Raw genomic sequence first — 24,388 nt, 5'->3', positions numbered from 1 at the left:
CAGCTCCAGCTGATGCACTCTCAGTACTGATTTCCTACGTGTTCAGCCAGTGTAGCTTACCCTGGTTTTCAAATACTTATTCTTCCTGATATTAAAGCGTTTCAAGGGAGGAGGTGATGTGGACAGAGTCACCAGGTGGTGCTGTCCCACATAGCATTCATGTTCTCTTCATCTCTAAGCACTCTTCCCTGGGAGGAGCAGCACTGTAATGTTGATTTGTAATGCAGCCTGTTTTTCCATAACAGCAGGAAAACTCTCTTATGGACTCAAGGTTATTACCAGACCTCAGAGGTGATGTTGGCAGAAAATGTGGGAATAGAGGGTTGCTACCAGGACCCCTCTATCCCAGACACAGTGCAGTTACCAAGATTCTCACCAGTTACTGAGACTTGCTATCCCCTGGTTTCTTCCCAGTGGGAAAATGCTCTGCAACATCCCATTATATCTCATGGCTCAGCAATATGGTAGCAGTGTTCATTTAATGTAAAAGAAATCACTTACCTGTCCCAAGGCCCAGCCTGATTCCTCCAAGGAAATGGTTGGTAAGCTTTTCATGATCCCACACAGTCAGTTCAACACAAGCATCCTTTAGGTCCTCTGTATGAAAGCCATCATACACAATAGTGTGATTGAAAACGGGGTTTGTGTCCCTTTTTATGACTCGGGTTTTTTGGTAACTCTTCTTACTGGTGTCCGGAAGCACATAGCTTTGAGAAGAGGAAAAACACAGCATGTAATATTGAATTTCACCTGAGATTTGAATTGTTCCTCTAAAGTTCCTTGGTCTAAATAAGCCTCAGTTCTGAAGAAAGGAGGAATTTGGTCTCAGCATAAGAAAGTCAGTGGAGGTGTTCAGGAAGAGCCTGGATGGGGCGCTTGGTGCCATGGTTTAGTTGATTAGATGGTATTGGGTGATAGGTTGGACTCGATGATCTCAAAGGTCTTTTCCAACCTGGTTAATTCTGTTCTATTCTAAATCTCTGTAGCTTTAATGGAAAATGTTCATCATTCCTGGAGGAAACTTTTTTTTTTTTTTTAACCAAAAAATTACATTTTTAAAGCAAATCTTTTCAGAAATGAGAGTACTTGCTTAAAACCTCATGGGTTTTGGCAGTTTCTTTTTATCTGACATTGCTTTCACATATTTCTGTTTTCATAAATTGTCACCACTTAGATGCCTAAAGAGGGCATTTCATAATGGTCAGTTAGGCTTCCTGAGAAGCAAACTTTTCTGCCGAAGAACTCTGTAAGGATTTAAACCACACACAGCCCTTCTAAGTGCTGGAAAAAAAAAAGTCTTAAATATCTTTAGAAAACTCTTAATTTTATGGCCTATTTGCAGCACCGATGTCAGAACTGATGTCACAGGCTGCAGAAAACATACACGTACTAAGTTCTGGAGAAGATCAAAGCAGGATCTGTATGTCAGTTCTGGTGAGTCCCTAATGAACTCCCAAACTTTGCATGCAAGCCTGTATCAAGGCAAAATCCACAACTTCAGGTGCAGGGCTCATACATTCCTCTCAGACCTTATTGAGGCAAATCACTGAATGAATCGCAGCCAGTGATTGACCAAGAGCTTTATCACAGCAAGGATTTCCCTAATATGGCCACAAGTGAGTAACAAGGGCAATTCTCTCCTCCAGAGCCCAGTGCAAACAAGAAAGCTTAACAGTATGGAAGTTCAGCTAGGTCAGCCTGAGAAAAGAGGAGAAAACACACCACTTTGTGAAGGCACAGACCCAGGATCAAAACCATACTCGTACACTTACCATTTCACAAAGGAGTCAACTCCAGAAGGACGCAGCTGCAGCAGATCCTTGACATCTTTGACCCAAATGTGAACTTCGCCAGAAGGAGGATTCTTGGGACCTGCCATTTAGGAGAAGAAAAGAAACCTGTTGTACCAGTCCTTACCAAGGTTAGCAAAATGCCAGGCTTCCTCTCCATGAACCTGAGAGTGCAGCAACATAACTTTTCTGCATGCTCACTCCCTTGGAAGCTCTGCACCCCTCTGCCTGGATGCCACAGCACTGCTACCAGCCCCATCACACCTGCAGCTGCAGAGGACTCCTGACACACTGTGAGGGTGCTGCTTTGAAACAAACAGAAGGAACTGCTGGGCAAAGCCAGCTTTGTGCTTGACCCACAACAAAAGGGGATATGTGTTGCTGCTACCATATCACAGGACCCTCAATGCCTACAGTGCTCATATTAGCTGGTGAGTTTGAGGTTGTTGAGCCCCTCCTCTCCCTCCAACACCTTCCCAACAAGTCTAGATGTGAAAATCAGATGTAGGCTGCAGGTAATACTATCAACCACTGCTGGGTGTGCCTTTGTGCTGATCTCTAGGATCTTGCTCTAATGAGATTACTCTTTAACCAGCCCTTGAACAGATGAGGCATTGCAAGCTGCATGTCTACATATGGACTATACTTCTTAGTGCATGAAACACATTTTACCTAGGCTTCCTGGAGGGACATACTTAATAGACAGATTCATCACTCCTCGATGATCCACACCATTAACAGCAGAGAGGCTCTGAAACAGAGGAGTTATTGACTAAACAAGTGACTGTGTAGCAATGCAAACAGCTTCTGAGTTCAGTAGAGGGGCACATATGGACAGACTCTGATTTTGCATGGCTGGGACAGTCTGTTCTCAGAGCAACTCCTTTCTTTGTGGTTTTATTCTCAAAATCAGTCCCTGAGAACCAAAAGCCTGAGACTTTGGAGCAAGGCTGATCTTCCAGATAAGTCCAGCTGGACATAATTAAGCATCTTAGTTCTGAAAGACATTATTCATTATTTTCTGAAAAGGGATTTCAGATAAGACCTCTGAACTCAGAAGCATGCAGAAAGCTGACAACCACCTGAATATTTACCTCTCAAGGCAAGTTCATCTGTATCACCTTGTACTCTGCTGCCTGGTTTTAAGGGATGGTCATTATGTGAGTTGAGAGAGAGGCAAAGTCATGCCAGAGTTTCTGTTAATTAGTGTCATATCACATTTATGAAAGTTTCCCTACAGATCAGTCACTATATAAGACCCAAGACCTGTGTTCAGAGCACTGAATACTGCAGTAACACTTACAGGGCTTGTAGGTGATTTACTGTGCTTCCTTAGGAACACTTTAGGTTGTTCTGTTCCACCACACCACCCAAAGACCTCAGAGGAGTTAGGAAGGACTTCTGCCACCCCTAAAGGTTTCAGGGCTGGGCAAGGAGGCAGGGTTGCAGTGGAGACACACTTACTCGAGGCTTCAGTGGGTACCAATTGAGTTTCCTGTTGCTCCAGTCCCAGCTGGCCAAGTCTACTTCAATCTCTCCCAAGAAACTGTTACGTCCCAGTGGATCATTGTGCCAAACAGAAAGGTTTAATTTTTGGATCAGCAATACCATTTTCTCTATTTTATACTAGAGAAAGAAAAAGAAGTCAGGTTGTTCAATTTTTTCTTATTTCTTTCACAACCAGAAATAAACTACTCAAAAGCTTGAATAAGCTCTGACTGAGACACTCAAACCCACTCTGCACATGCAGTAATGGACTGGCCTCACTCTTTTTATATCATGTACCCTGATGAAGTTTTTGTGCTGAGCACCTGGAGCTCTGTTTGTCACAGGGCAAAACCAATACTCTTTCAAGAATTGCTAACAAAGGCCTGAGCATTGTTCAATAATCCTCTAGTCATTGATGAGTAAGATCACATAAGGAAGACCTTTCCTACTAGTCCCATACCTCAAGACTGCACACCAGGAAAGGGAAGAACACCCATTGCTCAGGCTGCAGATTCCTGTGATCCAAAGATCACTCTGCAGCAGAGATGGGTGCAGAGAAACTCTCACAAACTCAAGGGAAAAGCAGCATAGTGTTGGCAGGAGGCAGGCAAAGAAGCCTGGCCAAGAAGGTCTTTTCAGGTCTTTTCAGACCGGACATCATACAGGTACCTGCTACAACTAAAGTTTTCAGAGCATGTATTTGTTCTTACCCGTAACACTTCATTGTAAATGGGATTCACCGTCCTCTTCTTCACTGAAGTTTTCCTCTTACCCATTCTAGCTTTGTCTGGGAGTAGGTAAGTTTTAACATATCTAGAAAAGAAAACAAACTCCAACTGGATATTGTTGACCAGCTCTAATAAGTTAGCAACACTTGTGAATGGTGACACAGAAACAAAAAAACCCTAGAGTTGACTCTTTGAGAGCAAAATCTATTAAGAGACCTGCTAGAATATAACTTGACTTGTATGTGAAGTTATAAATCTCACTGCAGATGGGTGGATGCCATCAGCATTTAGAGCAGGCAGCTGCCTAGGCAATCTGGGAAGTCAGCAAGGCCATAGATCCACTTTCTAAAATGTCCCTAACTATAGCATCTCTGTGGGTGAAATCTGAAATGTGAAAGTTAGTGTAATGTCTTTGAGTCTCTCTCAGGGTTCCAATCCAATGTTCTTTGCACCATCTTTCAAACCAGAGATCATTAACCTCTGTACAAGCACCATTGTGTCCCTAACAGCACTTCTTTCTGGACTTTTTTCATATAGACATATGTCTGCAGCACCAGAGTCATCACCAAAGTGTTTCACCGTGGGGAAATCAAGGATCCCATAGATGCACAGTGAATATATTCCACTGGTGACAGGATCAAGGCTTTCTCAATCTGTTCAAATTTTAAGTCTGGTAACACAGTTACTGATGCCAATAGTTCCAGAACCATCAGCTGGGAAAGTACCAGCACTAAATATGCACCAGAAGTCTGATGGAAGGGAGAAATTATGGCATTTAAAAAGGACAAAATATGACCAAAAAAATTTAAAATTCTCCAGAACAGAGAATTCAGCAATGTAAGAGTCAGAAGGCACCAAAGCATCACTCACGGATCAGATCTGCCTTTCTTCTCATCCACGACAGCCAAGTCCTTGCACTGGGACACATGAACCTGGAATTCCCGGTTCTTCTCATCATAGTCTAAGGCAAATTCCACAGTACCTTGGGCATCCACACTCCCAAAATCACCGCTGTAGACACTGAGCACACTGCCACTCACCTGCCAGGTGAAAGAGCAAGGTCAGTGCCACTGAAATGGGCACCCTCTTGATTTGATTTCTGGACAAAGGTGATAGTCTGAGAAGTGCATTCCCAAGGAAATACGTGCACTTTCTGTCCTGCTGTAGAATTGTGTGCTTGCACTAAAATGGTCCACATCTGCAGCTGTGCTCAAACAAGCAAGGGTTGGGGAACCTGAATAAGGGTCTCAGAAGGATGTGCTTCCTAGACCAGGACTTAGAAACTCTATTCCACTGAATGCTCAAGAAATAAAGAGGATCTCAAAACTTTAAGAAACTGAGTAAAAATATTACTGAAGGGGCCAAACAAGTCTCTTCCCTTTCCCAACACTTCCAGTACAAACAGTTGCTATCCTGACCCAGTCTCATCACTAAAAAAGAAATATACTGGAGAACTCGAACTACCTGTATAGGAACTTATTATTTCAGGTAGATATAGCCACACTATTGTCAATCAATTCTTTAAAAAGTCTAGTAAGAACCAGTTCAGACCATAAATGCAGGAAAAATTGTTACTGTCTTGTTTGCTCCTAATGTGCACAGAGCAGTACACAACAGAAACAATTCCTGCCCTGAAGAACCACTGTCCCACCAGAGACAGGCTGCATGCTGCAAAGGCACTGGAAAATGAGGTTTCTACAGATATAAGGCAGGAGCCAGGCACCCAGGAGTCACTTGCTTTCCTAGAACAGTCTGCATTCCTTGGGATTCTGTTTCTAAGGCTTTGTCTTTTACTGATAGAAAGTGATGAAGCAGAAACAACACGAGCTCCAGAAAGATGAGAGAATTTTCTATTGCACCAATCAGTCATGATCTCCGACAAGATAACATAAAAGCTAGTGCTGTTTACAAAGGAAATAATTAACCCTCTTGGCACTTTTCTGTGGTACAGTCATGAACATTTATCAAAAATCTTCCCTACTAATTAACGCAATTCTTCTCTGTCTCCTCCTACTTTCTTTGGTTCTGAATTTGTTTCTGTTATAACCTACAAGAACCTGCTAAACATATCCTCTCGGGCCATGGAGCTGCACTGACCACTCCATCAGGATGTTCACCCCAGCAAAGAATCCTGGCCAAGACTTTCAAGAACTCCTGTGTGACTTGGACATGAAAGGCTCATTTACAGCTCCCAGACTCCAGACTAGGAGAAGGACCCACATGTCCCAAAGTTCAAGGTTTTTTAAACATTTGTCTACATTCGTGGCCTTTCCCTACCAGCTTTGTTGTATATGTATTCTTTAAATCTCACATATACACCTCAGAGATACTTGTTACACCAATACAGCAAATTCAAGCACTTTTAAGCAGCCACCCCCAAAGCATGTCTCAAAGGAATATTAAATATGTTCAACTAAACACACTCAGCTCTTTTCAGGTCTCCTTAGAAACTGAAGCTCTAAATCACACATTTGCTGTCCAAGTTCTCTTGACTTTGCTGACAAAGTGAAGGATGAGCTTGCAGAGGGCACACATCGTAGCCCCAGCTCTTTCAGAGCTGGACCACAAACACACTACTCAATAGCTGTGTGTCTCATTTCCCCACCTACCGAAAGGCCCCCCCCGCCCCAACTCCTGCATGCTGCCAACCTTCAGAGCACCCGTGCTGTGGAGTGGGGGCTATTGCTTACTGTGAGTTTGTCTAGCAATGACTCAGTGGGTCTCTGATATGAATTGGTACCTGGAGACACTCCTTTAACACAAGCAGGTAATAAATCATCACCATTCTTTAATAACCCACTGTGCAGAAACCAACAGGATACTCCAGAGGCCACATCAGCAGCATCAGCCTAAGTGCAGCGTCATTGCATGGCACAAGAAGCCCTTGCCTAGCAAAATGTCCGCGTTAAAACACCTACCGAGGAGACAGATGCCATGTCGGACGAGTGGCTGCCAATGCTGGGGGTCTTTTTGTGCCTGTTAAACTGGAAGCTGATTTCTGAAGCCGTGTCTGATTCAGTCTGCTCAGAAAATAACAAGCATCTTTTAAGCTCTGCTGTGTGAGCACTTTGCAGCACCACAGAGGAAAATCCAATGGCTCTGCAGAGTCCCACTAAGCAGCGTCAGGTTAGGAGAGCGGAGGAGAGTGCAGGGAGTCTCCCCAGAGGCATCCCAGCAGTGGACGTCATCATTAACTGCCTCCAAACAGCGCTGCATGCAACAGCCAAGGCTCTTGGAAAGGGTAGGGAATGGTGTGGTTTGAAACAGAGATGAGACAGAGAGAAATGTGAAAACTCCTCCAGGATAGAAGGGTCAGTCTGGGTTACTGAGAGTTTTTTTCTTAAGGTTTTTCTCATTTATGACATAACCAAGGGATGCTCTAAAGCAAGTACTGTCAGTGTGCAGGAGAAACATTTGAATGAAAGCGAGAGAGGATGCTATGAGCATTATTCCAGACATTTCTGGCATCCAGCCTACCTCAGATAACAGGAGAGGAGAGGATCTGCTCAGATCTTTGACTCTTTCAGGTTCAAGGAACTGATGGGCTAACAAATGTGGTTTATTGTATGCTGTGGGTACAAACAAAAAGCATCAAGGTACCTTGTCAGAATCAGGAAATTCAAAGAAAGTCACATTTTTGTTTAAAGGCACAAAGAATGAAAAGCTTGTGGGAGGCACCAGAGTGCCACCTACTTGCCCCATCGCTGTTTGCCATTGAAGCTGACCCTTCCCATGCTGAAACCTGCTACTGAGCATCTTCAGGCTATTTTCGATGTGCTTTGGTTCCACGTGTGGAGTGTGCAAACTCCCTCTAGTGGTTAATTTAATTCACTCAATAGCCTGAGGCTGTGTCTTCTTCTTTGGGTAGATTTGGACTAAAACCATACAGGTCTGCCTCCTTGTCAAAGAAACCAAACACGCTCACAGCTTGCTCTTGTAGCACATTGCCCTGTACATAAGGGATGTAAAATATTTATCCTTACAATTTCATCACTGCATACACTTCTCAAAGAGGTGGACGAAAGCTGCATATCTAGAAGAAAAATGTCATAAAGCTTCACATCAACTTAGAAAGATGGCTACTGGCTTAAATAAAACGTATTTGCTCTAAATCTTACCTCACTAGCTTCTTTGAAGATGACTATCTCCATCCCAGAAGGAAGTGTTTTTAGAAGATACACGTCCATAAACACACGTGCACATAGACACACTTGCTTAGCATCTTAGCTATGATGATACATTCTTCAGCGCTCCAAATGCCCCAAAGCTTCTTTGGCCCTTTCCTTTTTGTCCCAGTTTGAGTTAGATTTGCCTTTTATATGATTCACTATTCATTTGATAGTTACTATTTTTATTTCCAAACATGAGCAAAGCATGAAATCTGTCCCTCCCCCTCTATACTACAAACACCTAAGTGTAACTTTGCAAAGGGGTTTCCCAAGATGAAGTTCATGGCTTTAACCAAGCTGTATTAAGGGAAGGTTAAACACTCAGCTGTCAGTGTGGAGACCATGTCAGTGAAAGGCAGTGCATGTGGGACCTGAGGCTTCAAGTCACTATGCCATGTGACACATCACTGCACCACACAGTGAGGTGCACTTGCTGTGAGGCGAGTGGATGGAGTGGGCACAGTCACAGGATGATGCAGCATGTCCCACATGCAGGCCGCATTCAACAGCCTTAACGAGGACTCCACTCCTTTCCATAACTTGGGTTGGGCTTACTTACACGGGTTTAATTGTTTCCTCTGAGCAGCTTTACCTTTCCTCAGGCATTTCTGTCTCACCTCAGTCCTGGCAGCCTTGGACTTACCACTTTGCTTTTTAGACAAACTCTTAGCTGTCCTCCTGAGCTTGCCAGTTTTCATCTTTGGAGACTGTTACTGGCTTTCTTGGCCACAGAGGCTGCTGCTGCCATCCTTCCAGCTCCCTTCTTTGGATGCAGCCTTCATGGTTTCTTGGTGGCACAAATTTTCTTGGCCATAGGCTTCTTGAGGTTTGTTGCTGCTTTCTTGGTCACATTTTCCTTAGCATCTCTTGGTTTCTCAGGGAGAAATTGTCACCAAAGCATGTCCCAGCTGGTATCTGGGGAGATCAGCCCAGCAAATGGGGTCTGCTGTGGGTAAGGTGAGAGGCCAAGGCCCAGGCTGGGCACTGCAAGCCCGGTGAGTGTGACAGAAGTCTGTGGTGTGAGTCCCACACTGGACATGATGTCTGGCACCTCTGATTAATCCAGATCACAGGCTGCCTTGCAGCTCCCACAGTACTTGAGAGAAAAGGAGACATGGGTACAAGGCTCTTGCTAACCTTTTTTTTTTTTTCCTGAAGACACTGAGTAAGTTGCCATCAATCTAGCTGCAATTTCCTGGCTCTGAATTTAATTTTAGGCACTATAAACTCTGTAATTTGATAATGAAACAATGTATCATTTTCCTTGCCTGGTACATGCACAGAAGCACCAGGGATGCAGAATTTGGGCATAATATATTACCTTCAATGAATATAAACCAAAAAGGAGAAAGAAAGATGTTACTCACTCTCTGTGGTTGTGTAAATGTTCACCATGCTCTTTGCAAGATTAATGCTATTTGCTCTGGCCAGTGCCTGAGCATCAGTAGAATGATCCCCATCTTCCTCTGGAATACATGAAAAGCCAAAGCACCATGGTAAATAAACAAACACCAATGGGCAGCGCGTCAACAAGTGTGTGTGTGTGTGCATCTCCAGGCTTGCCCACTCTGCTTGGAGCACACTGCAGTTACATTACACAGGGCTGCTTTCCAATCATCAGTGCACTTTAGTGTTTCTCCCTGAGGATAACTTCATACTGTGATGGGAAATGTGAACACTGGATTAACTCAGTCCATGAAACAGGCCAGCACTTGCAAAAAACTCGCAGTGCAACACAGCCATCATAATATCATATGAAATTAATACAATAAGGCAACCCCCCCCTCCAAAAAATGTAAGAATGATCTAGTATAAAAAGGAAACATTTCTGTTTACCTGAAATATGACTCAGAATTTTCATAGAAATGTTACATGAGTTAGGAAATAAGCCAAGAAATGACACAGTTAAAAGCAGATGAGTTAATGGACTCACACAGGCATGGGAAGACAGGAAATTTGGAAAAACAAGATAAGCTCTTCCTTCCTAGGTCCTTGCATGGCAGAGAGCAGAGCTGTGGGCAATCCAATCCCACATGTAAGATGAATTACAAATAACAATAACTTTTGTTCATAGTTGCTACAAAAGCCCATCAAACTCAGAGGAAGAGACTTAAAGAAAGTGGTGATACTACTGACACCATCACAGCTGAGAACACGGTATCAGAATCCAGAAAGATCAGACTGCTTGTTCAGCCCACTTTGGTTGCAGTTTAATATCCAAATTCACTTGTACATTCTCAAAAGAGCCAAAATGTCATTTAAGCACTGCCAGCCAGCAGCTACATCAAGGAAACCTAATGGTCAATGTATTTATCAAACACTTTGTTTCACATTTTATTTCTTCTGTTTGTGTCAGACTTATCTCTATCACCACGAGGAATTCCCCCAGCCCCATGTTTAAAGAAAGTAAAGTTTTCCCAGTGAGTGAAATAAAGCAAGTTCCTGTGACCTGTTGTAGGTGGTGCTAAAGAAATGGAGGGCTTTCCTGAGCTGAGGTGCTTGCAGACAAGGCACAAGGGCTGGAAGCAGGAAGGAAGGCCAGGGAGCAGCACTGCCCCTTTGATGCTAGCATCATGCTACACAAGATTTGTTTCCAGAGCTATCTGCTAAACATTCCATACATGCTAAGTCTGCACAAACTGCAATATAGGCTAAATGGACAAACAAAGAAAATGGGCAAAATGCAGGAGGGCAAGGGAAGAAAATAGACTTAGGGATGACTCTACAGGGGGATTTCACAGGGTGTGGTTCCAGCCCTCAGTACCTGAGTAAACAGTTGAGTCCATTCCCTGAACAACTTCTCTCTCTCTGGTTGGCTCACTGGATGGTGGCTTGTCTGAAGACTCACACATTTTTTCCTCAGGTAGCTCTCTATTTATTTCCATGTTGTCATGAGTGCCCAAATCAGGTCTTTTGTCTTTGCCATCATTGTTTTCACCATCTGTAAGCACAGGCTCGATCATGATCTGCACCCTACTTGCCAGGGAATTCTCTGTGGGCTTGTGCTCTTCTGCCACGATCAACTCATCTGTAGGAGTCTCTTGCTCTACTATGCTGCCAGGCACCTCTTTGGTAGGTGACTCAATTTTGGTGGAAGGGGCTCGCACAGGCAGTCTGGATTTCTTGGAGCAGTGCTGTGCACTGCTCTGGCACTTCTCTTCCTCTGGTACCAGTGGCTTCCCATTGCTTTCACTCAGTGAGTCATTTCTTGTAATCAGGCTGCCTTTGCTCTTGGCATATGTGGATCTAGGAATGGTGGGAATGGAGCCCTTCCTTGCAGGGGCTACATAGCTTGGTTCTTCCTCACTAGAAGACAAGTTTATTGTCCTTTTGTAGGGGGTTCTTGTTTTAGTGAGGCCTCCATGTTTTTCTACACTGTTCTGGCCTTGCCCAGACTGCACAGAGAGTGAGCGGCACAGTTTGAACTGCCTACCTTCTGCCTCCACCCAACCTAGGTCCTCTGGCATGTTCTCCACCATCACAGAGTCTGCTCCCTTCTCCCAGAAGTTCTTCAAGTTCTTGAAGTGTTCACGATCAAGGCCAATGTCCTCCTCTTTGTTACTCATTGATGAGATCGTATAGTTTATGCCTTGCTTCAGGGCCTGGCTGCTTTCCCCCTCTGTGGTTAGTGGTTTGGGGTTTGCCAACAGCTTTCTGTTTGTGAGGCTATTCTCTGCTGGTACCACGTGATTCACAACCTGCTCAGATTTGGGGAAGGTTCTGCTTGGTTTCTTCTTAACTGGTATCCTGCTGGGAGCATAAGTTTCTTCAGGTGGAGTTTTTGCCCCCATTGTGGTGCCAGAGGCCCCATCAACAGCTTCTCCTCCAGCTGCACTGCTGGCCTGAGGCACAGCATCTTCTGAAAGGCTGGTGGGCAATGAAGATAATCCATGACCTGCAACAACAACAAATGCTAAGAGCTTGTTCCACCACATCATATAGTATCTCCCTGGAAGGTCTGGGCTGAAGCTTCTCAAAGGGAAGCCAAATGGAGTTTCCAGAAACCATGAACATGTTTCTAATTCTTCCCCATCTGGGGACTCCAGCAATCACCATTCTATCTGAGGGAAGCCCCGAGAACCCCAGCCCTTCTCTCTGCAACCTGACACAAAAATCCAGTGACCTGTAGATTGCTGCTGAGAGTTCACAGTTTTGCTTTCAGTATGACAGCTTTCCTAGTGGCTATTTGCTATTTACCATAGATACACTCTACACTCAAGGAGGGAAAGAGAAAGTCACTTGGATCTGTGGGTTAAGGAGCTGTGAGCCAAGTGCTCAGTTTAAAACATACTCAGAGCCAGGAGAAGTTTTAGCCATCAGATTTTTTTTCTTGGTCCCTGGTGCTTTGGGCATAATTCATACAAACACTGGCAGCCCATTCTTACATACCAAGGTAAGAAATACTCTGTTATTCATTTGTACACACATAAATAGCATCTTGTCTCTTGGTGTTTGATGTTGAATAGCTAGAACACCAATGGCTCACTGCACACAGCCCTTACCTTTTCTAGACAAATGCAAGTTGTTTGTTGCAGCCACAAATGGACTTGTCCCAGTGTCACTCTCCGAGGAAGAGGCGTCATGTATACTGGATCTCTGAATGGGAAACAAACCCTATCAGTGTATGTAAACTGGTAAGACTAGAAAAATATATTTTGTTTGAGCACAGACACCAGGGCAGACTGTCTGTGGAGCCTGTGCCAGCCGGTACAGGTTGTCTGAAGGTCCAAGGAAAAACAAACTGAAGTGCAGAGGCTGCACCTGTACTACCTTGTGTGATGCAGACAGCGGTACATGAAGTCTTGGCTTTGGTTTTGGACAGATTTTACACTCCTCTGCTGTATCAAGAGCAGGTGTGCTGGATCTGTGAGACAGGAGAAAAGCTTGAGCAAGGAGATGGTGGTAGTGATGTGCCTGGTAGGGTGGTCAACAGTCACCAAGAGTCTTCAACATCATCTCAGTTCTGCTCAGCTACTTTGCCACCTTTATCTACTGACCCAGATCTGGTCTTTTATTTATGATTTGTTGTCTCTGCTATTGCTTGGAAAGACTGGGGAATGTGTCAAACAGGCCAAGCTTGGAGTAAAGATGAGTCTACCTCTACCACTGCAGTTGGTATAGAACTTGCTCAATATAAACAATGGTGTCAACTTCTAAGTCTATTCAGATTTTCCCTTTCTTGGAGAAAACCATAGGGAAAAATACAGGAAGCAGTAATGCCAGAGGAGCCCAAGAACCGTGCAGGAGGAATATGCTTTTCCATGCTGTGTCCCAGGAAGGAACAGGCCACATCCCCTTTTTGCAGTCCAAAGGCATAATCAGATTGATGGAGGATTTAGAAATTACAGCAATCAATTATGATAAAAATAGTTAGGGCAAAACTATAGTACAGGATATATATCTTCATGCTTGAAATATAATTTAATTACTAATGGCCTGATAAATAAATGGAAGAAGTACACATCACAAGCAATTTACTTGACTGTTTCCACCACCTTTGGAAATGGCTAGTGGTAGCTGCTCTGTGGATGGAGAGTGGCAGTTAACCTGGTGAGATTTCATATAGCAATGCTTTGCACTTCAGGTTGAATGACAAGCAAGTTTTTCAAGATTTAATCATCCTCCAAAAAAAACATTAGGCCCACTGCTGTGCTGGTAAAGCAGAAGCATTTCAGGCAGTTGCAGAAGCAACAGCCAATGAACGGCTGCAAGAGGTTTGGAAGTGTTGTCAAAGCTCATGTTTAATATTTGACTGAAGCAATTGCCACCCGCAAAGAAAGATTCCTCATCTGTCTGACAAAAAGTTGCAGAAGGGAGCAACAATAAATAAATATGCAAGTATTTTAATGACATCTCCACTATCCATGAATATTGAGTGAGGTCACTGATATGCTTGATGGAATGGGTGTTTCTGCTCAATCAGCACAATGTGAAATCCTACCAAGCCTTGATGGAGAGTGCTGAGCACTGGACATAGAGGTCGGCACCAGCAGGAAATGAGCAGTTTCCTCAAACAGTTCATTTTGTTAGTGTTGCTCCATGGTGAAAATTAAACAAATAAAACCATAATTACTTTGAAAACTAACCAGAATATCCTGACATTAGAGACAGATCCCATTTTACTGGCCTCTTATCAAATCAGGCAGGAAAAGACCTTTCTGGGATAAGCACATTAGTGCTCAGTTATTAGGGGAGTATTGATATTCTGACAATTCCTGGAAAAAGGATTTCTAAAATATCCTATATAACCTATTACTTATGCAGTCTTGGAAACTCAGTTAAAGACCAGGATTTAATAGGTAGCATTCAATTTTCATTAGAAGTAAGAGCAGCAGCCAGAGAACTGCAGGAGTAGCAGTGGTTACCTCTCCTCTCCTGTGCCGGCAGTGTGCTCAGGGAAGGTAGGACTTCGGGCAGGTCTGCTTCCCAGACCCGTTTGGATGTGCTCCTTGGCCTCAGCTGTAATGTAACAGAGACAACTGAGAAATTACATTGATTTAAACTTTTAATGGTTTTGTGTGGGAAAAGAAAAGGTGTGTTAAATGAGTCCCACCAGCACAAACCCATGGGATTTACCAGGAGATGGGGGGTCTCTGTCTGCTTTCCACATAGATGGGGAGGTCCTGGGACAGCATCACCTATGCTTCCCATGCAGCATAGGCACCTCCAGACCCTGACTCACACCAGGAACTGTTGCATCACTGCAGACCTTCACAGGACATTGCTGTGGGTGTCAATAAAGTTAAATCCGCTCCAGGATTTAGATTCAGCCATTTCCTGTTTTGAGTCAAAGTCATCAGATCTTGGCAAACAAAGGAGGAGGCCAATAGAGTTAATGAGGAGATCCCTTTTATTTTTACTGGCACAAGGCTCCAGTATGTCTTCTAAGCTCTTAAAGACCCTGAAGGAAAAACAATAGAAGACTGTAACCTTTACAGCAGCCTGCCAGGGTGTAAAGTTGCATTAGACATTTTGCTGGCAAACAGGCTTTCCTGCTACTGCATACCCAAAAGGATTAAATTCTCAAACAGCAATGAAGAACAAGTCTGTCCAACAAGATCACAGAATTATAAAATGGTTTGGATTGGAAAGGACCTTTAAGGGTCACCTAGTCCAACTTCCTTGCAGTCACCTGAGACATCTTCAACTAGACCAGGTTGCTCAGAGTACCATCCAACCTGATCTGTAATGGCTCTGGGGATGGGACTTCTACCTCTCTGGGCAACCTGGGCCACCAATATTTCACCAACCCCACTGTAAAAAATTCTTTCTTTCAATCCAGTCTAAATCTCTGCTCTTTTAGTTTAAAACCAGCACCCCTTTGTCCTGCAGCAACAGGCCCTGCTAAAAAGATTGACCCCATCTTTCACATAGGCCTCCTTTAGGTATTGAAAGGTTGCAATAAGGTCTCCCTGGAGCTTTCTCCAGGCTGAACAACCTCAACTCTTTCAGCCTTTCTTTCATAGGAGAGGTGCTCCAGACCTCTGATCATTTTTGTGGCCTCCTCTAGACCCAGACTAACAGGTCCATGTCTTTCTTGTGCTAAAGCCTTGTTTGTTACCTGGTTAGAAAGCAGCACTAAGCTCAAGAGCAGATCAGTTCTACAGATAGGCTGTGCCATCAATGCCACTGCAGGTAACTGGGATATCCCAACATGGAGCTTCATCTCCCCTTGGAGAAAAATGCTGCAGTCACAACTCTTCCTCCTTGGCCAGCAACTGTCCCTGCAGTGCAGGGGACCATGGCAGGCATTGTTTGGCGTGTCCACATTAGGACCATGTGTCTGGTGCACATGAGATGACAGCTGTGTGGCCCTGTGGTTTCCACAGCAGTGGGAAGCCAGGGAATCACTCCTGCTGGAAGATAGGAACCTGACTGTGTGAGAATGAAGCAGTTTTAGAGAGCTTGTTTTGGAGAGAGGGGCTGCATTTCATCCATGTAAACACTGATGTGCAAAAAGCATCACTGCTTCAGGAGTGACAAGCTGTGGCATGGCGGGTGGCATGTGCAGGCCACATCACATGCTGGCATGGAAAGGCACACCAAGAAGTGTTTATTTACACAGTGAGCCACATCCTCCTCCTTTGCCTCAGACCTAAGAGAGGCAGATGCCAGCACGTAGCTGTTCTGGAAGCAGAGAAACATAGAGCTCCTACATTTTCCCTGTTCCTGTTATGGTTGAAAAGACCTTGAAAATCAACGAATGATCATTTCTCAAATCAATTCTAAAGGCATTGTGTCATATTTGCTTTTTACTGACACTTCCCCCTCAGACACTGCTCCCTGCTCCTGGCTGGCAGAGGCAAAGGGAGATGCTTGCACTGCCCTTTGAAATGGCTGTCACTGACACAGCCATATCTGGCTTCTATAACCACAAACAAATAGCTTACTTGTATGTTATAATCCATCAAGACAAGCAAAATACCCTTGCTAACTTTGGAATGAGATAGAATAATAAGGAGACTCTAACAGAAATTAATAGTGGCCTGACCAGTTTAACTTGTCCTTGCAGCTATCTATATGTGTGTACATACAGTCACTCCTGCTCTAACACTTCAGCTGCTTTACCCACTTCCTATCACTCTAAAACAAAGACTTGCCTTGGTAGGTGGATAAAACAGTCTCTCTCCTAGACAGTTTTTAGCTCTCATCCATCGCACACAAGCTCAGGGAGAAGTTATCCCCAAATTTATCTGTCTGGCACTGCAGGCTGTAGTTTAAATACAGAATATCTGTCTATTGTACATATATATATTGCTGATGATTACTAATGTTTTCTATTATAATTACCATCAACTGTGAAGACCTGTAGGGATTCACACAACCCTGCTTTCTGAGGGTTAAACTCTTCCTCCAGAAAAGGTCACTGGGCATTTTCCTGGGCACAAAGTTTCACCCCTCAGCTCATTTACCATGCAAAGAGAATGCCAGCAATTATCTCAGCAGGGATTTTTATGCAGGAATTTTCTCATTTCACTCCCTAACACTGTCATCAAAGACTTAAATCAGGATTAACAGCTCTGGAGTCATGAACATGGTTGATTTGGCTAAAGGAACATGCACCCCTTCATCACTTTGAAAGCCAACAGAAGGTGAATGACTCTGATCTTTCCAGGAGAATAAAAAAGGTGTAGAGATGGCAAGCAAAGGCCCTTATCTCATCTACTGCATACCGAACGTGAGCTGCACGGCCAAAACGTTTGTAAAGAGGCCTCATCCTTGTTCCCTGATGGGCCAAGCACTGCTCCCATCAGTGCAACATTCTTGCTGAGAGAAGTACTTCCCCTCCCTTGTGGAGGGAGGAAATCTACATAGTAACCACTACAGGAGCGAGCATGAAGCAGGCAGCAGCAAGGTGAAAAAACAGCTGCAGAATCTTGACCCTCAGCCAGTGCTATAAAGTGGCAGTGGAAAAAGCCTGAGAATAGGAAACAAATAAAGGGAAGAAAAAAAGTAGAAAAAGAAATAAAGAGGGCTACATCTAAGCATAATTACTATAGCAATTTAGTACCATTTGCTTCTTCCTCCTTAAAACAGCATTAGTCAAGTAATACCAATGCAAAGACATAATTTGCATTTACTGCTATATTAATAAGGAGCTTATTTTTGATGACAACCTGAGAAAACATCTCATACATGCATATCAGCAGAAAAAGTTAAATCTAAAACCAGCAGTACTTCCAAAGTTGCTTTCCTGACATGGGCTGCAAGATAGGGGTGCTGATGTCTCTGGCAAGGCAACAGGTAGACAGATCCAGTTCATTATTGCCTACTAGCTGGGCTGCAGATGACCAAGCATTTGTCTGACCTGAGCCTCAGGAGAGGGGCTGCTGAAGTGTTTGTCTCTTCATGCAAAGTAGAGGCAAGCACAAATATGCATCCTCTTAAAGCATACTCTGTAGAAACAGCCAGGCAACTCTGTCAAGCTGGAAAAGGTTTTATATGTTTTATAATTCTGAAGGGATGGTACAATAGTAAATTTAATGACATCATGAAATGTTAATACCAATGATAAAAGCAACTTCGTATGAAATATGATGGGCCAGTTCTGCATCAGAGGCTCCAATGAATCTATGCTAATATATGAGAACTGTCAGGGAGAAGTAGAAAGCAAAAACAAAGACAGGCTCTTAGCTAGTGAAGTCCCCAGCCAGCATTTAGCTTTGAGAATGTGTCTAAGTAATGGGAATCCAAGAGGAGTATACTAAACCCAGGCAATTACATTCTGGCCAGTGAGGCCTGCCAAACAAAGGAATTACTTATATTGCTGCTGCTTCCCCACAGCAGGAATGGGCAGCTGGGCCCAGGAGAGTTGAACTAGTGGAGATGACATTTGAGTTTGGACAGATGGATGGTAACTCTTGATCTAACAGGAGCCTTTGCTCCAAAAAACAGAGCCCATTTATACGGTCCTTATATTAGGGACCATGGCAGACTTTGCTTAGAGCTGCCTATCAGAGCTATAGCTTCCTCAGAGCAGCAGAAGCCCTTAACTCACCAGTCATGTTTGACTAGCCATGATTATCCACCCTGAAAAATAATCAAGGTGGTTCTGTGAGACTGGGCTGCAGTCCTGCAGTCTTACTGTTGGGTCAGTTGGTCTGTGTTCATGTTGAAGACTGAATGTGAATCACCCTAGTTCTACTTTGCACAAACGTTCAGCATGAAGTGCCAGCTCCAGGCTAGTTACATTTGGACTCAAACCACAGTCCTGCTTGTTTCACATGGGGCTGATCTCTTCTCCTCTCTGCCCTGAGCCAACAAATCTGATTTGATCTGTTTCACATACCTCCATGAGAGTTTATCTGCATGTTAAACACAGAATACATCTACTTTGATCAGCACATGGTCCCAGATATATCTTCACTGTGTGGCACTGTAGCCTGGCTACCATTCAGACTTGGCTTTAAAGTCCTTTATATGTCGAAAATAACATTGTGCCTTGGAATTATCACCATGTAAAAAGCTAAGTATGGAGCCTCTCAGGTGGGCAAGTATTTCCCAGGAGAAGAGAGGATCCCCTCCTTTTGTAGAGATGTGACTGATCTCACCATCCTGGAGTCCTGTGAGGACAGTCAGTGTCCATTTTTGTCAGACCATTCTAGAAATTGGGGCAGGAGGTGAGTTTTTGACTCATACATACCAGTTTGATGCCAGAAATTGCCCTACATCATCCCCTTCCCTTTTTGCTTCTATGACATGATACCAGTGATATCTGACAGATATTCTGAAAGAAAGAAGTTGAAGTGGGGAAAAGGCATTTACTGCATGTAGCTTTTTCCTTGGTCTTCTGCCACGCTGTAATTTTCCCATTGGGCCCTGATTCTGATATTCAGTTGGGTTTTTTTCCTCAAACTACAGCTTAGCTGAGAATCTCCTTATCACTGGTCCTCAGTAGGCTCCCAGTACAGGGAGACCCTCATACTTAACCACCAATGTTTTATTAAGATGCACACTAACATACTTACTTTCTAGTTTGCCCTTCTTCCTTCTAATCGATGCCCGAAGTAGATCTGGCCCCTCTAAGTCTTCCTGAAACCGTTTTGCCTTCACTTCCGAAAACCATTCACCTGTCATGAACTTCTTCTTCTTCTCATCCTTGATGGAGCCTTGTATCCGCCTGAAAGTCAATGAGAACATTGTACACCAAGATCTCCAAAGTTTCCACTTCCCCTGAGCTACTTTTGTAACAACTGTCCATACAGTTCCCGTGCCTGGTAGTACACAGGATCCAGAGATCATCTTCTACAATCACAAGGGCCAAACCAGCATTAGAACCAAAGATGATTTATTATTTATCTGAAATGGGAACAACACCTTGTATACACAGGCCTTCACCTCTGCCCAATTTTACAAACCTAAACCAGAGTCACCTGGCAAGGAGATGTGTCCATTTGCTTTGCAGCCCTTAGGATTTGGAAAGGGGTGGGACTGGTTGAAGGCCTTGCACTTCTCTGTTTCATTTGTCTATCAATCTCCTCACGAGCAACAAAAGGTTTTGGATCAAATCTGATGCAAACCATGGAAACAAATCACGTTATTTAGGGGTGCAACCTGCCCCTGCAGCATTCTCCCAGACACTGCTCCTCTCCCTGCTTCTCCTTCCATGCCACTGTTGGCACTCAAACAGTTAGCTCTCCTTCCTGAGCACAGCTTCTCGTACTGTAACTTGCTTGGACACACCCAGGCTGGTTTTTGGCACCTAAACCCCATCACTGCTCTGTTTGCTAGCCTGTACATTTAACCCTCATGGTTATTTTGGTTTTATACCACAGCTCGATGAATTAGCTGCCCCCATCTGGCACTGCCTCCCACAGATCACCACAACTCAGAGTCCCTGTGAGACCTGAGAGGCCAGAAGTCCAAGTCTCATCAGGAAGAGGGGCCAAATCCCCAGATAACGAATGAGCCTTAAAGGGTCATATTTGGTTGCCTGAATGCCAGAAGGGAGCAGGTATGGGATAATTGGGCTCAAGTCTCTGCAGGCAGCACTGTGGGCCCAGCAGGACTGACAGCCAGGGAGCTGCACAGCTCCCATCTAGATCAGGGCTGCATCTTTCCCTGTGAGGGTCTCGAGGTGCTGGGTCAGAGGAGATGTAGGAGCTTATTTTAATCTTGTTGACATCAGATTACTGTAATGACATTGACTTAATCTCAGCCAACAGGCAGGTTGTGTTGAAGCCAAACATGTCCACACTTGCACCAAAAGTCTTATTGCATGGATCCATAATGTCAGCAAAGGACATTTGGCACCAGTCTGATCAGGATCAAACTTGCTTTGCTCCCAGCTGAAAGCCGCCTGTGCAACAGCTTCAAAGAGAAGTGACATAGAACAAATAACTGAAACACTCTTTCCCCCAAACCTCAACTGCAGAGCAGAAACATTACTGCACTTCAGAAAAAGGAAATACAAAGAAAAATAATCTGAAACCTTTCCATATCCTTGTTTCAATTCAGAGGAGATGCAAGAGCATGCAGACACATACACACCTCAAGCCCAAGCTGCTCACCTGCCACTACCGGTTCTGCTTCCCAGCTCTCACCCCTGAGCGCAGAGATTGCTGCAAAGCCACCCACTCCCCCTTCAAGCCTTGAGCATCCCTCCTACGTGGGGCTTACTCTTTTTTGGCTCAACAGCAAGTCGAAGACTCACATCTTTAGCAGGGGTAAAGTGGCACAGTGCCACCCACACTCACTGAACTATTCATTTCTTGCCATGGAGTTTGGTGCCAGCTTCCTAAGCTTGGTGCATACTGTCAACCCAGATGGTCTAATGGCTGGCATTTAAAAAGTGACAGCAGCAACAAGCAATCCTGATCAAACAGACCTCAGCTCCAGGATGGCCAGTAGCAAGTCAGCTGAAGGGAGAGCAATTCCTAGCTCTGGAACGGCTCCCCACAAACCTTTGGCAGATCACGTAGCCTCTCACTGCCCCTCTCTGCCTGTATGGCAGATGCTGCATACACACCCACTTCAAAGAGTACAGGAGGAACATGGTGCAGAGCTGGGGATATAAAGTCTCATTTTAAAACACTCTACAGGATTTCTGTGCTGAGTGAGGAAAAGAAGGTAGCAGCTACTCCCCTGCTTGGACATCTCACACCAAGAAACCAGCATCTTCCTCCCCAGAGCAGGAAAGGGACAATTGCCTGTAATGCCTCTGAGGGCTGCTGATTAACTCAAAAGGAGAGTCCAGCCCTGTGATCCTTCAGAGAGAGGGCAGCAGTGCCAGCAGGATGGCTGAGAAAGCAGGAGGTGCAAGGAAAAGATCTGTCAGCATCAGAGTAAGAAGGGACAGCATTGTTGCAGCCTGCATCTTTCCTTGCATGCACACACACACACACACAAACTCTTATCTAGAAGTACAACCCCCCCAGCCCCAGGGGAAGCTCAGGTCCTGCTGTTATTGCGTGCTCTCTCACCTGATGCGATCCCCATCCTTCTTCTTCAGCTCTGCATCTCTCTGCAGGACCTTCATCAGCTTCTCATATTCCTCCTCAGTAAGGAAACTCAAGTCTAACATCTTCCCTGAAACCTTCAGTTCTTCAGGCAGTGGAAGCAATGACAGAGCAGGAACTAATTCAGCCCAGGCTGCCACAATGCCACAGGCAGCCCCTGTGCAGCCCGCCCTGGTGTGCTGAGAGAGACGCGTCTGGAGAGATAGCACTTCACAATAGCATGGCTTGGGTGGAAGTTGCGCTAGCACCTGGACTTGCACTTCCAGGCTCTTGGCTGGCACATTTCTCTGCACTTCATGCCTTCCCTTGCCAGGAAAATTCTCTCAGCAAAATTATACTCCTTTGCTTTTCCTCAGGCAGAGTCACAGAAATTTGGAAGCCAACATCAATCAAAGAGGGAAGCACGGGAAGGAGTGTGCTTACTGCCTGCCTTAGCTGCCTCAGCAGGCATGAAAGCCTCAGCTTACCACCAGCAACCCCAGCACCTCTGGCATGCGCTTGCTTCAACCGGGAAGTCTGCCTCTGTGGAGATCAAGCATCCCTGCAAAGAAACAACACCGAGATGCCTTTCAAGATAAGCACGACATATGGCAACTGAATGTGTACATTGGGGTTTTTTATTTGTTCTTCAGCACAAGTTCCAAAACAAGCTGCCCTACTTCCCTCCCCATCCTACGGCTCCTCACGTGGCATTAACCTAACCAACACAGTATTTTATTTTAGCCGCTTTCCTACGAACAGGCAAACAGTTGCCTCAGCATGCCACCAGCAAAATATGCATAGCAATGACAAAATTGCTTGCTCGCTTTTTACCTTCATCCTGCTTTTCCTCACTTCTGTCTGCCCTAAAGGAAACTGAGGATAAGCAGCCAACTTGTGTAAAGCAATTGGAAAATGACAGAACATCAACCTGCAAGCGTTATTGCTGCATGTTATGCTGTAAAATACCAGAGGCTGCTCATTTTCTAACGTGCGCTCTGCTTTATGCGGTGCTGCTATTTGCTATTCTAGCTGTATGGGTGCAGTTCACTTAATGTTTCAACAGGCACTGAAAATGGCCAGAGGCAGCAGGACGTGCAGGAAGAGTAAATCACGCATTGCTTTGCTACTCTGTTCCTTTTCCTCTCTCCTGGCCAGCTTGAGGAGAGTAAAGCACACCTCTGAGGGAGCACAAGATCTGCTCGTGTCCATGCAGGCAGCTTCTAGCTCACCAGATGGGATTTTTCCACTGTTTCCAAGCCCATCAGGTGACTGTGGGTTTCATCATACTTGGCTTTTTCTTCCAAAGCCACAGCCTTGCGAGTCAGATCATTAAAAATGAATAAATCCCAGCTTTCATGGCAAACATGATCTGAAGGTCACCCGGCCCATTCCTTAAACTCAAAGGCTGTATCATTTCTACTCTCTGTCTAATCTTCCCTTTAGAGGATAGCAACTGCAGCCCTCTCAGGCCACCTGTTTCAGTGCTTAGCTAATTGGCAAGCAACCAAATTCTTCCTATGCCTACCCCAGATCTCCCTGATAGACATCAGCCCATCCCATCCACCATGGGGATGCTGCCTTTGCCACTGTCTTCACAGCACTTTACACTTCAGCTTCCATGCTAACCAACCCCAGCTCCTTCAGGTTTCTCAGAGCTGGGGTCTTCATAATTTTTGTCACTTTTATGTGTCTCTACATGGTGTACCTCTTCCTTCAGCTGGCATATCTGAAGTCAAGCACAAGTACTTCAACTGAACTTTGCACATTTTACATAATTTCAAGGATTTACATTATTTTATGAATGATACATTGCAAAATATTTGCCTTTTTCATAATGGTCTAACAACACATTAGAAGAAAGAATAGGCATCTGACCTTAATGCTTACAAAGAAATACCATGGAACACCACACAAAATGGCTCATGAAAGAAATGGGCATCACCATAAAGCCGCTGTAATTACTTGAAAATAACTTTTTGAGGGAAGGAAACAACATTTCATATTTCTTAGAGGCTGTGCCTGTCACGCTACAATTATACCCTTTATCATCTGAGAAACTACAGGCACCACTCTAAATAACTGAACCAGTAGCAGTCATAAAACCCCTTGAGGAATCTCTACTGTTTAAACCTGTATTTCATCCGGCTTGGCATGGCTTTTCCACACTTTGTTCCCACCATCTACTCTCTGTGGCTGACTCTCAGGCACGGTCCTACTTCTACAAAGACATTTACAGAAATTTCTGGGACAGATTTCACTTTTCTAAAAAAAGC

The 24,388-nt window shown here is 44.5% G+C and overlaps 1 protein-coding gene across 7 annotated transcripts in view; it reads right to left on the bottom strand.

Annotated features, from left to right (window-relative positions):
- Positions 1–24,388, bottom strand: part of LOC137447993 (synaptotagmin-like protein 2) — a 45,192-nt gene that overhangs the window by 10,202 nt on the left and 10,602 nt on the right. For 5 of the 7 annotated variants that reach the window (XR_010988959.1, XR_010988958.1, XR_010988957.1 and 2 more), the window contains exons 3-17: positions 22,098–22,674; positions 19,644–19,795; positions 14,541–14,634; positions 12,946–13,039; positions 12,678–12,771; positions 10,940–12,070; positions 9,543–9,641; positions 7,484–7,575; positions 6,925–7,026; positions 4,877–5,046; positions 3,989–4,091; positions 3,255–3,416; positions 2,463–2,541; positions 1,773–1,872; positions 502–707 (exon numbers count right to left, since the gene is read on the bottom strand). Coding sequence is in view for 4 of the 7 variants with exons in the window: in XM_068152060.1 (XP_068008161.1) it covers positions 502–707; positions 1,773–1,872; positions 2,463–2,541; positions 3,255–3,416; positions 3,989–4,091; positions 4,877–5,046; positions 6,925–7,026; positions 7,484–7,575; positions 9,543–9,641; positions 10,940–12,070; positions 12,678–12,771; positions 12,946–13,039; positions 14,541–14,634; positions 19,644–19,795; positions 22,098–22,198 (2,779 nt within the window). In the remaining 3 variants the exon portion in view is untranslated. The other 2 variants (XM_068152062.1, XM_068152061.1) reach the window with 2 other exon arrangements.

Source organism: Melanerpes formicivorus, unplaced genomic scaffold, assembly GCF_026170545.1.
Source record: "Melanerpes formicivorus ecotype bairdi unplaced genomic scaffold, bMelFor1.0.p_v2 SCAF_22, whole genome shotgun sequence".
Lineage (NCBI taxonomy): Eukaryota > Metazoa > Chordata > Aves > Piciformes > Picidae > Melanerpes > Melanerpes formicivorus.
Note: the sequence above shows the minus strand (reverse complement) of the source record. Positions and strands in the feature narration are given on the sequence as shown.